Here is a 16249-nt window from a genome sequence, read left to right as displayed (position 1 = left end):
GTCAGCACAGAGCCTGACATGGGGCTCGAACTCACAAACCGTAAGATCATGACCTGAGCCGAAGTCGGACGCTTAACTGACTGAGCCACCCAGGTGCCCCTGGCATTATTTCTAAAAAAGGAAATTAGTGGCATCTACTTCCTGTTGGGTAAATGTAAATGCTTTGAGAACAAAAAAAAAAAAAAAAATTCTTCACAAGTAATTGTGTGGGCTTCTGATATTACTTATACTGGGGTTTCTGATTTTCTTTTCTTTTATGAAATTTCAAATACAGGTGCTCCCCCACTTTCTGAGAGCTTGTATTTATGCCATTTCACTTCTATGAAAGACATGTATTAGTGTTTTTTGGTAAAAGTGAAAATCATCTTCAAATTTCTGTCAAGTAGCAAAAGCAGATATTAGTGTAGGTCTTTTGTAAAAATGAAATGACATAATGCAAACTTTAAAGCAGAGGATATTCTTTTCTTTATGCCGCTTCAGCTTAGGAAAGGTTTCACAGGAATGCTTTACTTTTGGATAGTGGAGGAAACCTGTATAACTATTTTTTCTTAAATTTTTTTTATGTTTATTTTTGAGAGACAGACAGAGAGAGACAGAGAGAGAGAGAAGAGAGCATGAGTTGTTGAGGGGAACAGAGAATCTGAAATGGGCTGTGCTGTCAGTAAAGAGCTGGATGAGGAGCTTGAAAAAATGAACCTTGAGATCATGCCTTAAGCTGAAGTTGGCCTCTTAACCAAGTGAATCACCCAGGCACCACCCTCCCCAACTTTTATAAAGAATTTCCTACCTGTATATTTTAAGTTGATCCTTTAAAAAAAAAACCTTTTTTCAATGTTTTTATTTAATTTTGAGAGAGAGAGAGACAGAGTATGATTTGGGGAGGAGTAGACAGAGAGGGAGAGACAGAATTTGGAGCAGGCTTCAGGCTCTGAGCTGTCAGCACAGAGCCTAGTGTGGGGCTCAAACTCAAAACTGTGAGATCATGACCTGAGCTGAAGTCACATGCTTAACCGACTGAGCCACTCAGGCTCCCCTGGTTCCTTTTTTAAAAAGTAAAAATAAAATAATAAAAGCATCTATCATGAACTCACTGCAACTAAATGTCAACTCACCTTCTCCATTGATTTTCAGAAATTCTACAAAGTATAAATTGTTATTTCTACGGGCGCCTGGGTGGCTTAGTCGGTTAAGCGTCCGACTTTTCGCTTAGGTCATGACCTCGTGGTTTGTGGGTTCGAGCCCTGCGTCGGGCTCTGTGCTGACTGCCAGCTCAGAGCCTGGAGCCTGTTTCAGAGTCTGTGACTCCCTCTCTCTATGACCCTCCCCTGCTCATGCTCTCTCTCTCTCTCTCTCTCTCTCTCTCCTAGAAATAAATAAAACATTTTTAAAAAATGGTTATTTCTATTTTATAAATGAAATTACTAAGCAGAAACAAAGAGATAACTTACCAAGGGTCTCACAGGCAATGGCAGAATAGAAAACTATTTTTCTTAACTAAGTAAACCCACATATACTACCATCTATCTTTATGTTCTGACAACCAATGATGATCTCCAAAAAGTGTCCTTGAGCTGAGTACGTTTCTGCTGAGCTGCGATGACTGTTGGGCCAGAAATCCCTATGGACGGCAGCAGCTCTGAACTTACTCGCTTGTGTAGACGTTCTGCTTCCTCTTGATACGCAGCAAGTTGCTGTTTCCATTGTTTCACATTGGCAGTAGACTCCAACAGGGCTGCAGTCAATTTGGCATTATTTCCTTTGAGGGTAGCCAGTTCAGCCTCCCAATGTTTGCTGATTGCTGAACTAAAAGAAAAGAAAATTCTATCAATTCCGTTGAATGTTGTTACTCTGAAGGGACAGCAGGATTCAGTTCTATAAAACTACTAGTTTTATAGTTCATGAATGTTTCAAAGATAATCCAAAAAGTATAAAACTAAATATTTCAATGAAATGTTCCTAGTGAAGAAAACCTAGCAAATGAAGAAATACAAAAAATGCCATAGTAGTAAGCTTAATGTGGACTAGTTCCCACTTTCATTAGTAGGGCAGGTAACAGACATCTACAGAGGAGTTTCTACCTATTCTCTTTTGAGGAATAAACATTATAACCTGAAAAACATCTATCAGCAAAACCTAACAATCTACTGTACATTTGAAGTAGATATCGTTAAAAAATTTTATTTCATAAAAATATAGTTTTGACCTACAATACTAGTTTCTGGTGTATAACATAGTGATTTGATGATTATATACACCACAAAATGCTCAAAATGGTTAAGTGTCTCTGTGTATTACTATACAAACCTATAGTATCATTTACTGTATTTCCTACTCTGTACTTTTCATCCTTGTTATTTACTTTATAACTACAAGTTTGCATCTCTTAATCCCCCTAATTGCCTACCTACCCTCACTTCCCTTTTCGCTGGCAGCCACCAGTTTGTTCTCTGTATTTATGAGTCTATTTCTGTTTGTTCTGTTTTTTAATTTTTTTATTAAGTTTATTTGAGGGAGTGAGAGAGCACGTGTGGGGTAGGGGTAGAGAGAGGGGGGAGAATGAATCTCAAGCAGGCTCTGCAATGTAAGTGCAGATCCCAATATGGGGCTCGAACTCACGAAACGTGAGATCATGACCTGAGCAGAAATGAAGAGTCGGATGCTTAACTGACTGAGCCACCCAGGCATCCCAAGTTTGTTTTGTTTTTTAAATTCCACACATAAGTGAAATCCTATGGTATTTCTGTCTTTCTCTGACTTATTTTAAACAGCAAAATACTTTCTAGGTCCAAACATGTTGTGGCAAGTGGCAACATTTCATTCTTTTTTATGGCTAAGTAAGATTCCATTTTGTATATATATTATACCACATTTTCTTCATCCATATCCATTCATCTATTGATGGACCTTGGGTTATTCCTGTATCTTGGCTATTGGTGAAAACGTGCAATAAACAACATAAAGATGCATATATCATTTAGAATTAGAATTTTCATTTTCTTTGGGTAAATACCCAGAAATGAAATTACCGGATCATATGTATTTCTATTTTTAATTTTTGAGGAACCTCTAATACTGTTTTCCATAGAGGCTACACCAAATGCACTCTGTTTTTTTAAGTGCATCAAAGCCTGAAGTACAATTTCATTCCTTTCTGAAACATATGAGGATGCTTCAATGTCAGTAAAGTTTGGGACATGTAATGTAGTATTTCTTCTGAAATTATTGTTGATTTATTTCATGCTTTTCACAATTTTGAAATGCCCAAAATACAAAAAATTTGTTGCAATAAATTTATTTCAGATATGATGATAGGTTATACCCAGAAATTGGTCTTAATGACTTAATTTCTGACAGAATTCCAGTGTTACATGTAAAACAAAAAAAACCTAAAAGCAATCACCTATTTTCTCATTTATTGTTTTACTTGATAGGTTATCCAAAGTTAATTGCCTCAACCAAAACAATTTTTCTACTATAGAGTCAAGAGTCAATTCTATTAATTGGAAAGATTCCTCTCTTGATAATTTCCTTTGTTAACTGCCTAATGAAGAAAGAATTGCCTCATGTGAAAGAAAAAGGTGTTTCTTCTTCTTATTGAACAATTTACTTATCTTAGTGAAATTCTACAGACCCCATCCCATTAACTAACTAGTGATAACAGCTTTCCCTAATCTGCATTTTGGTTTTTGGTAAGTTACCTGCATTACAGAGCAAATGCTTTGATGGACTATTTTTAATAATAATTTAAAATTTTTTAAATGTTTTATTATTTATTTTTGAGAATGAGACACAGCACGAGCAGGGAAGGGGCAGAGAGAGAGGGAGACAAAGATTCTGAAACAGGCTCCAGGCTCTCAGCTGTCAGCACAAAACCCAACACAGGGTATGAAGTCACAAACCACGTGATCATGACCTGAGCCTAAGTTGGATGCTTAACCAACTGAGCCACCCAGGTGCCCCCTTAATAATAATTTTAATATGTATTATATAAAAGAAATCATAGCTCCTATCATCAAGAATTTCTAAAGCTCTTCACCAATAATAAAATGTATCAGTATCATCAACTCTCTGATATGATGCACAGGGAAAGATACAAGATAATTTCTGTGGTATTCTTGCCAAAAATGCAGAACCTTATTCTAATCATGAGGAAATATTACAAACCCAAATTGAGGAACATTCTACAAGATAACTGGTTGGGACTCTTCAGAAGTGTCAAGAAAAGGTAAGACTGAGAAAAAGAATGGTGGAGAATAAGAAGAAATAATTAAATGCAAAGTGTGATCATGGATAGGTTCTTAGAACAGGAAAGGACAATAGTGAAAAGAGGTTTGCAGTTCAGTCAACAGTACTGTATCTATATTAATCTGATAATCATTATGGTTATGTAAGATGCTATAATTAAGAGAAGCTGGGTAAGGGGTACATGGAGATTCTCTACATAGTTTTTTAACTTTTCTTTAGGTCTAAAATTAGCTTCAAATAAAATGTTTTTAAAATTTTCTAAAGTTTAGTGAGAAAATTTCATCAAAACATGAAGCAAACAAAATAAAACAATAAGCTATTAATTTAACAGCCCACTTGTAGCCTTGAAAAGAAAACTCTTCTATTCTGTCTTTTGTGGAATGATTTTCCAAATTCAGGTTTCCTGAGGAAAGCAGGCACCTGTTCTAACTTAATTACAGATTTCTTTTTTTCAAACCACCTACATTTTTTCCCTAGAGAGATAAGTTTTACTTAAACAGATAATCTGACAACTAAAATCTTACTGAATTAATTTAAACACCAGATATATGCAAATATCAAACACCTGGGGGCATCTTTTGTTATATTCGGTCTTTAGTCCTCAGCCCCAGAAATCACTAAATTTAGAGGCATAAAGGTGAAATGGATGTCCTGTTATTCAGAAGCCCCTTTCAACCACAACTGAGTTTATGTTAATGAGGTGACTTTTAGAAACCCCCTAAAGATGTGAGGGATGGTGGCAAGAAGAACTAACCTTGATTAGTGGGTTAAAACTTTCACTCCTACCCTCTGATCTCCAGGGAGAGAGAGGGGCTGAAAGTTTAATCAGTCATCAAAGGCCAAAGAATTTATCAATCATGTCTGTGTAATGAAGCCTCCAAAAAACCCCAAAAGAGTTGCCATGCTGGTGACCCCAAAAGCATTCAAGCGCTAGGCCCCAAATACCACAGGGGAAATAGCTCCTGTTATCATAATCTTGCTCTATGTATTATTTCAACTGGCTGTTCATTCACATCCTTTCATATCCTTTGTAATAAACTGGTAATCTGGTAAGTAAAGCCAGTTTCTGGAGTTCTGTGAACCACTCTAGCAAATTAACTAACTAGGGAGAGAGTTGTAGGAACCCCTAATTTACAGCTAGTCAATCAAAAGCATAGGCAACAACCTGGACTTGGAACTGGCATCTGAAGAGGAAGCAGTCTCACCAGAGTATCTAAGACATTGTGTGTGCGCGTTGGGGGAGGGGATGAACGAACAATATAATACTGTCTAACAAATGTGTAACTAGCATCCCAGAAAGGGAAAAGAGAAGAAAGCAGAAGAAATATCTGAAGAGGCAAAGGCTGAGAATTAACTACAAACCCAAAAAAACTAAAAAACACACTGTGTATAAAGGAACAAAAGTAACAATTATAGTAGTTTCTCCTCACAAACTAAGCAGTCCATAAGAAACCAGTGTGAGAATACCAAAAGAAAACAATTCTCAACCCAGAATTCTAGACACAGGGATGATACTTCTCTAAATGAAGGTGAAATAACAAAAGCGGAGGGAATTCATTACCAGCCAACAACATACTACAGGAAATATAAAGGAAGTTCTTACATTATAACAGACAAGAACTTGGATCCTCACAAAGAAATGAAAATATCTGGAAGTGATTAAAATGAAGATTATTATAGGGGCTCAGTCAGTTAAGTACCTGACTTTGGCTTTGGTCGTGATCTCACAGTTCATGAGTTCAAGCCCCACATCAGGCTCTTTGCTAACAGCTTGGAGCCTGAAGCCTGCTTCAGATTCTGTGTCTCCCTCTCCCTCTCCCTTCCTCTCCCTCTCTCTCTCTCTGCCCCTGCCCATACTTTGTCTCCCTCTCTCAAAAATAAACATTAAAAAAATAGAAAAATGGAAAAATTAAATGAAAATGATTATTAAAAAATCCCAAGGTAATTCAAAGGAGAATGAATAGTCTTTTAAACAAATACTGCCTAAACAACGAGATAACCACACACACATACACACAGAGTGAGAGCGAGAGTGAGAAGAAAATCTTGAGTCATATCTCCTATCCTAATATAAAAATGAATAAAACTGTTATAAAATATAAAACTTCAAGAAGAAACCACAGGAGAAAATCCTTGTCAATATGGGTTAGCCACAAATTTCTTGGATAGAGCATCAAAAGCATTAACCATTAAAAATTGATAAAAGGGATTTCATAACAATTACAAATTTCTCTTTGAAAGACACAATTTTTAAAAAAATGATGAGATTCTGAGATGCAAGGAAAGTTCAACATACAAAAGTCAATCAATGTAATATACCACATTAATAGAATAAACAGGAAAAAACACATGATCATCTCAAATGATATAGAAAACCATGTGACAAAATTCAATACCCTTTTATGATAAAAACATTCAATAAATGAGGACTAGAAGGAAACCACCTGAATATAATAAAGGCCATATAGGAAAATCACACAGCTAATGTCAGAGTCAAAAGGGAAAGACTGAAATCTTTTCCTTTGAGATCAGAAACCAGACAAGGACACTCACTTTCACCACTCTAAATTCAACATAGTACTCGAAGTCTAAGCTAGCACAGGGAGGCACCAAAATGAATGAAGTGTGTCTAAACTGGAAAGAAATAAGTAAAATTATCTGTTTGCAAGTGACATAATTTATATGTGGGAAGCCCTAAAGATTTCACAAACAGGCTGTTAACAAATGAACTCAGCAAAGTTTTATCAATACACAAAACCAGAGGTAATTTTAATGCACAACAAATAATCAGAGAAGGAAATTAATAAAACAACTCCATTTATAATAGTACCCAACAGAATAAAACTCTCATAAAATTCTTAGTAATGAACTTAAACAAAGGGGTAAAAAACTTGCATACTGAAAACTATAAAATGTCACTGAAAGAAAGTAGACACAAATGAACAGAAAGACATTCCAAGTACATGGACTGGAAGACCTAAAACTGTGAAGATGTCAATACTACTCCAAGTGATCTATAGATTCAATGTAGTCCCCATCAAAATCCCAACAGTGTAATCTGAGAAACAGAAAAATCCACCTTAAAATTCATATGGCATCTCAGAGGACTCCAAATTGCAAAACAATCTTTAAAAAAAAAAAAAAAAAGAACACAGTTGGAGCTCACATGTCCTGATTTTAAAACTTACACGAAACTACAATAATCAAAACTGTGGTGCTGACATAAAGACAGACATATAAACCAATGGAATAGAACATGGAGGCCAGATATGAACCTTCGCAAATATGGTCAGTTGAGGTTCACATATGATTGCCATGATCATTCAATGGTGAACGATGGTCTTTAAAACAAATGATGCTGGGAAAACTGAATAGCAACATGCAGAAGAAAGAAGCTGGTTCTCTGTCTTATGCCATATATGAAAAGTAACTAAAAATGGATGTGAGACCTAAATCTAAGAGTTAAACTATAAATCTCTTAAAAAGAAAACATACGGGTAAAGCTCCAGGACAAAGACAATGATTTCTTGGATATAATATAAAAAAACACAGGCAATTAACAAAAGATAAATTAGGACCATGGCAAAATTTAAAACTTTTGTGCATCAGGAACACCTGGGTGGCTCAGTTGGTTGAGGGCTCAATTTTAGGCTCAGATCATGATCTCACGATTCATGAATTCAAATCCCACATTGGGCTCTGTGCTGACAGCACAGAGCTAGCTTCAGATCCCCTGTCCCTCTCTCTCTCTCGCTCTCGCTCTCTTCTCTCTCTCTCAAAAATAAACATTAAAGAGGGATGCCTATGTGGCTCAGTCGGTTGGGCGTTTGACTTCAACTCAGGTCATGATCTCACGATTCATGGGTTCGAGCCCTACATCAGGCTCTGTGCTGAGGGCTCAGAGCCTGGAACCTGCTTTGGATTCTATGTCTGTCTGTCTCTCTCTCTCTCTCTCTGCTCCTCCCCTGCTCACGCTGTCTCCCTCAAAAATAAATAAAAAATTTTAAAAAACCATTAAAGAAACAAAAAACTAAAAGTACCTTCTGTGCAACAAGATAAAATTAGCAGAATGAGAAGACAACCTACGTAATCGTAAAAAGTATTTCCAAATCATAGAGTCAATATGCAGAATATATAAAGAACTCATACAAGTTAACAACAAAAACCAAATAATCTCATTAGAAAATGGGCAAAGGACTTGAACAGATGTCTCTCCAAAGATATCCAAGTGGCCAATAAGAGCTTGAAAAGATGCTCAACATCACCAGTCATTAGAGAAATGCACATCAAACGCATGATGAGATATCATTTCATATCCATTAGGATGCCTACTATCAAAAAAACAAAGGACAAGTGTTGGTGAGGATTCAGAGAAATTGGAACCCTTGTACACTGTTGGTAGGAATATAAAATGGTGCATCTGCTCTGAAAAACAGTTTGGCAGTTCCTCAAAAAATTAAGAATGAAATTACCATGTGATCTAGTAATTCTACTTCTCAGCATATATTTAAAAGACATTTGCAAAACAATGCTCACAGTAGCATTATTCACAATAGTCAAAAGAGAGAAGCAACCCAAGTGTCCAGTGGCAGATGGATAAACAAAATGTGATATACATGCAATGGAGTACTATTAAGCCTTAAAACAGAAAGAAAAAATTGTGACACATGCTACAACATGGATGAACCTTGAGGATATTATGCTAAGTGAACTAAGCCAGTCACAAAAAGACAAATATTATACACTTCCACTTAAAAAGTTACCTAGAGTAGTCAAATTCAGAGACAGAAAGTAGAAGGGTGGTTGCCAGGTGCTGGAGGGAAGAAAGGAATGGACAGTTGCTGTTTAATTGGAACAGAGCTTTAGTTTTGCAAGATGAAAAAAAATCTATAGATTGATTCTGCAACAATGCAAATATACTTTACACTACTGAACTGTACACATAAAAATAGTTATGATGATATACTTTATGCTATATATAGTCTACCATAACTATTTTAAAAGGGGAATAAAAGGCTACGTATCATATGATTTCCACTTATATGACATTAGGGAAAAGACAAAACTATAGGGATAGAAAAGAGACCCTTGGTTGCCAGTGGCTGGGGGGTAGGGATAGAAGTTGACTATACCAAAGAGGAGGAGAGGATTCTGGGGGCTACAGAACTCTACTTTGTGTTGGTATCTACACAACTATATGAATGTGTCAGAAGTGACTAAAGCTGTACAGTAGAAAGGGTGAATTTTACTGTAGTATAATCATGTACTATATGTGTACATAGGTACTATAGTGTACATAAATTACACCTCCATTTAAAAAGTTATCACATTACCAAAAGAAAAAAGAAACTTTCTAATCACTCTTGAATACACTTTCTGTGACTGTAGGATTACCAACAGTAAGAGCTGGGAAGGTCTGAAACTGGTAGAATGGTCTCTAAGCTGCTCCAATCATGTCTGTATTTGTTGGCATGGGACGAGACTGGGTGGGCAGGAAACACATAATAAAGGAACCAAAAATAAAAAGGAAGGAGGTGAGTAGGCATCTGTAGGTGGTGATAAGAAGTAGATAGGAGAAGCAGGATTATAGAGGCAGGGGTACAGCTAGGGAAGGGATAGGACATAGACGAGGCATAATAAACATTGGTGTTGGGCAGTAAGATATTAAAATAATGCCTCTGGAACAGGATAGAAAAAGGTGAAGGTACTAAGTTTCAATATGCTACAAAACTTGTCTACTTCATTCCCTTAAACATGTCTTGAGCCTCTAGTATATTAAGTGGTGAGATCTGGCCACAGATGAGCTGTCCAGTGGACTCTCATTAACCTTTTTCTTCTTAGCAGAGCTCCAAAATTCTGCTGACTGTGCTTAAACAGAAAGGTAAATGTTGGAGGATCTGGTCATACCAAATACACTGAAGCATATTGCATGAGAGTACAATAAACCATAACAATGTGAGACTTAATAACCTTTAAGTGACTACCAGAGGGGAGAGCAGTTCCATGTCATTTCTGCATGGTCTTATACTTGGTTCCAAAGTAAATGTGCGTTTTTAAGGCTATTTTGCAATATCAACCAAAATCTTAACTTTGTTGGTAAATCTGAATCTTTCAGAACATTCTGGCTTCCTCTACTTTACAAGCCACTCCTTCAATAATCTAGCTTTCTAAAGCACAGTGTGAAACACAATTTAGGAAATATAATGTTTTTCATTTTTGCCCATCTGCCCTGTTTTCTCTTTATAGCTTTTTTGTATATTCCCTTCACCATCTCGTATATTAGAATACCCTACACAATTTCAACGTGCAATAAATTCCAAGAAGTCTCCCGAAGGAAGTCCTACACATGGGCTATCTCAGTTGCCTCAGAAGTGCTCAGCCCTCATGTATAATTTTAAATACATACTTTTCAAATTTTTAAAAAAGTGTTATTTTCTTACAGCTTTAAGATAGCCCATTCTTTCTCCATTAGACGGATTTAGCAGTAATGAATACCTTGGGATTAATGCTGATACCAAAATATTAAGCTAGCATCTTACATTTCAGGAATACTTACTTTAAGAAAATGTTAGGGTTCTAGCTTTGGCTGCTAATTTGGTCCTTTTTTACAGGTACAGTTTTGATAGTTCCACATTAAGTAAACTGTTCACAAAGAAACCACTAAATTGTTTAGCTGGAGACATCAGTGAGTCAGAAGAGATATTGAAATACCACTATGATCTCATGTCTGTTTGCTGGAATAAGGGCAAAATAATTCTTTATTCCTGTGACTGGTAAGATTTCCCTTCAAAAGGGACCAGCTGGTTTCCTGTTGGCTTCAGATCTACAAGTCAGATGAGAGAGTTCAAAACACGCCCAAGACACCATTTAAAAGGCTCTTTAAACTGTAATTTTACAAGTTTCCTTGAACTAAAGTAAAATTCTACAAGAAAGTGGTAAACTTCATTAAATTAGTTATGTGAGACCTAGAAGAAAAGGTCCTATCTAATTAGTAGTTAGACTAATCTAACAGAATAAGAGTCTAATGCATGAGCTATGCACTTATTTAACCTATGAAGTAAATCTTGTATGTGAATGGTCAGTTGTAGAATTTAAGAAAGATGCCTCTCCCCCTGCCTCCAGGGCCCAGGTCCACCAACAGTCTCTAGAATGGTAGCGCTATGCATATACTTCTTAAGCATGCTCATTACGTAGAAATATAAATAGTATCCAGATAAGCTTTTTTTTTTTTTTTTAATGTTTATCTATTTATTTGGAGAGAAAGAGAGAGCTGGGGAGGGGCAGAGTAAGAGAGAGACAGAGAGAGAATCCCAAATGGGCCCCATGCTGTCAGCCCTAAGCCTGATGGGACTCAATCTCACAAACCATGAGATCATGACCCGAGCTAAAATCAAGGGTGGGATGCTTAACCGACTGAGCCACCCAGGCGCCCCCCCAGAAAACCTTTTGGAATGGGATTTAAAAATAGGCTGCAATAGAATTACTTCTGGATACAATTCTCAGTAATGCTACTGAGGTCATTCCCTCACTATGAAAGTAACAGGGTGACTCAGGTATCCCCAATACTGCCCTATGGATGGCCTGTCGCTTTATCTCCTTACTCTTGCATACCTGTGGGTGCAAAAACAACCTGGACTTCAACACACATGTGTGCCACTTTCTTTAACAAGGTGCTCTCATCCTGACCTATTGCCACAACCAAGTTCCACTTAAAAACTAATGCTTTCTGGGCTGCCTGGGTGGCTCAGTCTGTTAAGCATCTGACTTCAGTTCAAATCATGATCTCACAGTTTGTGGGTTCTAGCCCCACATCAGCACTGTGCTGACAGCTCGGAGCCTGGAGCCTGCCTCAGATTCTGTGCCTCCCTCTCTTTCTGCCCCTACCCAGGTCATACTCTGTTTCTCTCTCTCTCTCTTTGTCTCTCAAAAATAGTAAAAAATTTTTAAAGTTTCAAAAAAAGAACTAATGCTTTCTTCAACAGTTTAGGGTCTAAATTGTATTTCTTAATAAATTTAAGCTATCCTGTTACAGAAAGGAAGTATCCCTCTAAAGGAAAGAGAGTAACTTTGCAATCTTTACAAGCATTATTTATTATGAAAAATACTTCCATGAGTAAGGATTTCAGATTCTGCCAAGCAAATAATCTATTACATTAAAGGATTATTCTACCAGATACAGCTGCAAACCTCAAAGTGCCTGAATGCTTAAGAAGGTGTCTCTCAAAGCTTACTATAATTCATTTCCTTGTCCTTGGGTGCTCTTATCAGATGTTCCCATTGTTCTGTTCCTTATCCGTCTAGTGGCACCTGCTTCTACATGGCGCCTCTTCTGACCCTTGCTGTCAATGTAATGCCTTGATAATCCCTCAAATCTTACTTTCCAGCTCAGATTCCTTCCTAATTTACAATCCATCATCTTTTTTTAAAAATTTTTAATATTTTATTTATTTTTGAGAAAGAAAGCATAAGCAGGTAAGGGGCAGAGAGACAGAGGGCAGAGGATCCAAAGCAGGTCCTGCTGACATCAAGGAGCCCGATGCGGGGCTCAAACCCATGAACCACAAACAATATCATAGCCTGAGCTGAAGTCAGATGCTCAACTGAGCCTCCCACGTGCCCAACAATCCATCAGCTTTGCACATACCCTACCACATCTGGATAACATACAAAACAGAAACTGATGGCTACTGGTAAAGAGATGAAGACATGTTTGGTGATAAAATTGTAAAAACACTCTTGGTGGCTCAGTCAGGTAAGCAAGCATCTGACTCTTGATATGGGCTCAGGTTATGATCTCACAGTTCATGAGTTCAAGCATCAGAACTCTTTCTGTGCCTCCTCTGCGCTCTCTCTCTCTCTCTCAAGATAAATAAATAAACATTTAAAAAATAAATGAACTCCTAAAAAGAATCCCTGTACTGAAATGGAAATCTCATGCCAGAAAACATGTTCAGAATTGAAATGGATTATCTATTAAAAATTTTAATAAACAGTGGATTAGTAGAAACTCTCAGAGACTAGAGTGACATAGTTTTTAAAGACACACTATCTCTCCAATATTACTGATAGCCCAAAAGGCGTTGAAAAATGTGGACATACAGTCAAAAAGTGAATCAGGAGAGTTGGACTCTGAATATGATGAAAGCATAGGAACCTCTTAAACCATTTATTCTACATATTAATTACCTAAGTATAAAACTGTTATAGATATATTGATATCTGTGTCTAAATAGATGTCTGAAAGAGCTGTTATAGTCAGTTCAATTTACAATGTTTTTTCTTGGTAGTATTTAAAATAATGATGTGTCTTATCATCAAAGGCATCTGAAATTAGGTAAAATACAGAATTTTACTTAGCTCTGGTAAAGAAAATAAGATGGACTTTTCTGAGGAGGTTATATAATTAATCTGAAACAAATTACTTTAAAATATATAACTCATGCCTTTATCAGTCTTTAAAGAGAAAAGAAGAATTTTGTTAAATGTGTACATTAAATAAGAGCCAGTGTGATAAAGTGGTTATAAACATAGGCTCAGGGAGCTCCTGGGTGGCTCAGTCGGCTAAGCATCTGACTTCAGTTCAGGTCATGATCTCATGGTTCGTGGGTTCAAGCCCCACGTCCGACTCTGTGCTGATAGCTCAGAGCCTGAGGCCTGCTTCGGATTCTGTGTCTCCCTCTCTCTCTGCCCCTCCCCGTTTGCACTCTGTATCTCTCTCTCTCTCTCAAAAAAAATAAACACTAAAAAAATTTTTTTAAATATACAGGCTCAGGTGTACCTAAAACTAATATAATAATATAATGTTATACGTCAACTATATCTCCAAAAAAAAAAAAGGGGGGGGGGGAGGAAAAAAAGCACAAGCTGAAGAGTTGACTTGGTTGAAGTGTGGCTCCAGCCACTTGCTAGTTATGGGACTTTAGGTACGTTATCTAAACTCATTAGGCCTCACCTTCCTCATCTGTAAATTTACGATTAATACTAACTATGCTCACAGGGTGATTCTGAGGAACAAACACCCCATATAAAAGCACCCTTGAAGAAAGCATATAATAGACACTCACATATTAGTACCTTCTGTATATGCACATGCAAAAAGGAATCTTCAAAGAATCTTTAGTAAGCTATGAAAAAGCTAAAAGATTTAATATTAAATATTTTAAGGTAGATGTTTTTGTCTAGTGATGTAAATGACTTAAATAGGTGTCATTTAAATCAAAACCACTTCAAGCATATACTCAGTGAGTTGTCATCATTCTTAGGTATTATAGATGTATTATTCATAATAAGTTTAGATCTCTGATGTAGACCTTAAAATAAATTTTGCAAGTTAATAGGGGAGTGAGAAAACAAACAGCAATGGTTCTCATAAAGTGGTACGGTTAGCTTTTGATTATGTGAGTAGAGAAAGGAAGATGAAATCTGAATCTGAACTATGTCAGGTTTCCCACTTAATTTTGGTAGGCACAAAAAGTCTAGCTCTACCCCATTTTTATTCACTAAAATGGAGGAACCCATAAACCCATTAACTAAAAGGAGGCCCCTAGAAATCTCCAGGCTCCCCTAACTGTGCTCCTAGCAGAAACAGAGGCATATCTACATGCTAGAGGTGCACTCACTAACAAGGCTCCGTAACATCCACGGCACTGCCTGCCTGGCACAGTGACTTCTGTGTCCTGTCATGCCTTAAGGAAGCTGTGGCCAAGGAATGAAGAGACAAGGTGAAGGGGGCACAGAAGGCCCCAGTATTATGGCCACTTTTCATTCTTGCTCCCAGTCCCTACCCACAGTGTTCTAAAACCTCTGAAAAGATTCCCTATGAAAATTTAAAGCAGCCCATTCTTGTTATGGTAGGAGATGTGGACACTACCTCCTTGCTCTAAGTTATTTGTGAAAGGTTTAAACTACTTTACAAGCATGTTAAATATTCTACTGTAAATAATACTTTCTCTATATCTGTGAATTTGGAGGGTTGGGCACTGGATATAAGAGTAGAGAGAAAAAAAGCTATTTAATGAGCCTACTCATTATGAGATAGGACTCATAATGAGAAAAGGACTTACTCAAGGTGAGTTATGTATTTGATACTTTCATACAAGTTAATATTTGTGTGGGTTTCCCTTTTATAAAAACTGATCAGTCACTAAAAGTTTCTTTAGAAATTTATTCAGAGCACAAGGTTAGTCTATCCTATTGGGGAGATGTTGTCAGGGAACCAGCCTTACATAGTAAGTAAAGAATTATGTTTCTGTCATCTCTTATGAATACACATCTATCTTCTCCAGTTTGTAAAGGGTACAATTATTTTAAGCCTGTCCTTTTATTTACAGGGTAATAGCATTATAATCATTATACTGTATTCGAGACAGAAATGAGTATTTTTATTTGTCCATCCATAATTTGATTTCTAAGATGTCTGTTTCCTTGCAAAGTACGTCATGTGTGGAAAATCTATTCCAAAAATTGTTTAGCACAATATTTAGTATTGTTGAGGGGAAATATTATAAATAAAATAATAGAAATCACTTTCAGTATTGGAAGAATGAAAAAGATACTATTAACAGATTTTACCAAAGCTAAAATTGGGCAGAAATATATGAATAATTTTACAGTTAAAATCTCTATTTTCCAATTTCTTGGCATAAAAACTTTTCATTCTTTAAAAAAAAAAAAAATAGTTGTGACCAAGAATCTACTCACTATCTGATACTCAGAATCAGAGACCTTTTGGATTTCAGTTTAAATTTTTTTAAAAGAGAAGGCCAGGATCAGAAGATAAAACTGCAAATTACTCAAATGTTTGAGTACTAGCATGAACAAAATTTTACTTGCAACTGTTATTATGTTAGTTGAAGCAGACATCATACTAAACTTCATTTATTTAATGCATATATGTACTATATAAATAATTTATACAAGGGCCATGATCAAAAGGATTATGCAAATGAACCATAAGGAGGGCAATATATAAGAATATAGCCCAGAATTAATAATCTGTTAATCC

The 16249-nt window shown here is 36.5% G+C and overlaps 1 protein-coding gene across 1 annotated transcript in view; it reads right to left on the bottom strand.

Annotated features, from left to right (window-relative positions):
* HOMER1 (homer scaffold protein 1) overlaps nt 1-16249 on the bottom strand; it is a 135581-nt gene that overhangs the window by 24394 nt on the left and 94938 nt on the right. Inside the window, exon 6 of the mRNA XM_077759890.1 lies at nt 1647-1803. Coding sequence (XP_077616016.1) covers nt 1647-1803 — 157 coding nt within the window. The remainder of the gene's footprint in view (nt 1-1646; nt 1804-16249) is intronic.

Source organism: Crocuta crocuta, unplaced genomic scaffold, assembly GCF_008692635.1.
Source record: "Crocuta crocuta isolate KB4526 unplaced genomic scaffold, BGI_CrCroc_1.0 scaffold162, whole genome shotgun sequence".
NCBI classification, from domain to species: Eukaryota; Metazoa; Chordata; class Mammalia; order Carnivora; family Hyaenidae; genus Crocuta; species Crocuta crocuta.
The sequence above is the reverse complement of the archived record's forward strand: the minus strand, read 5'-3'. Positions and strand labels throughout refer to the sequence as shown.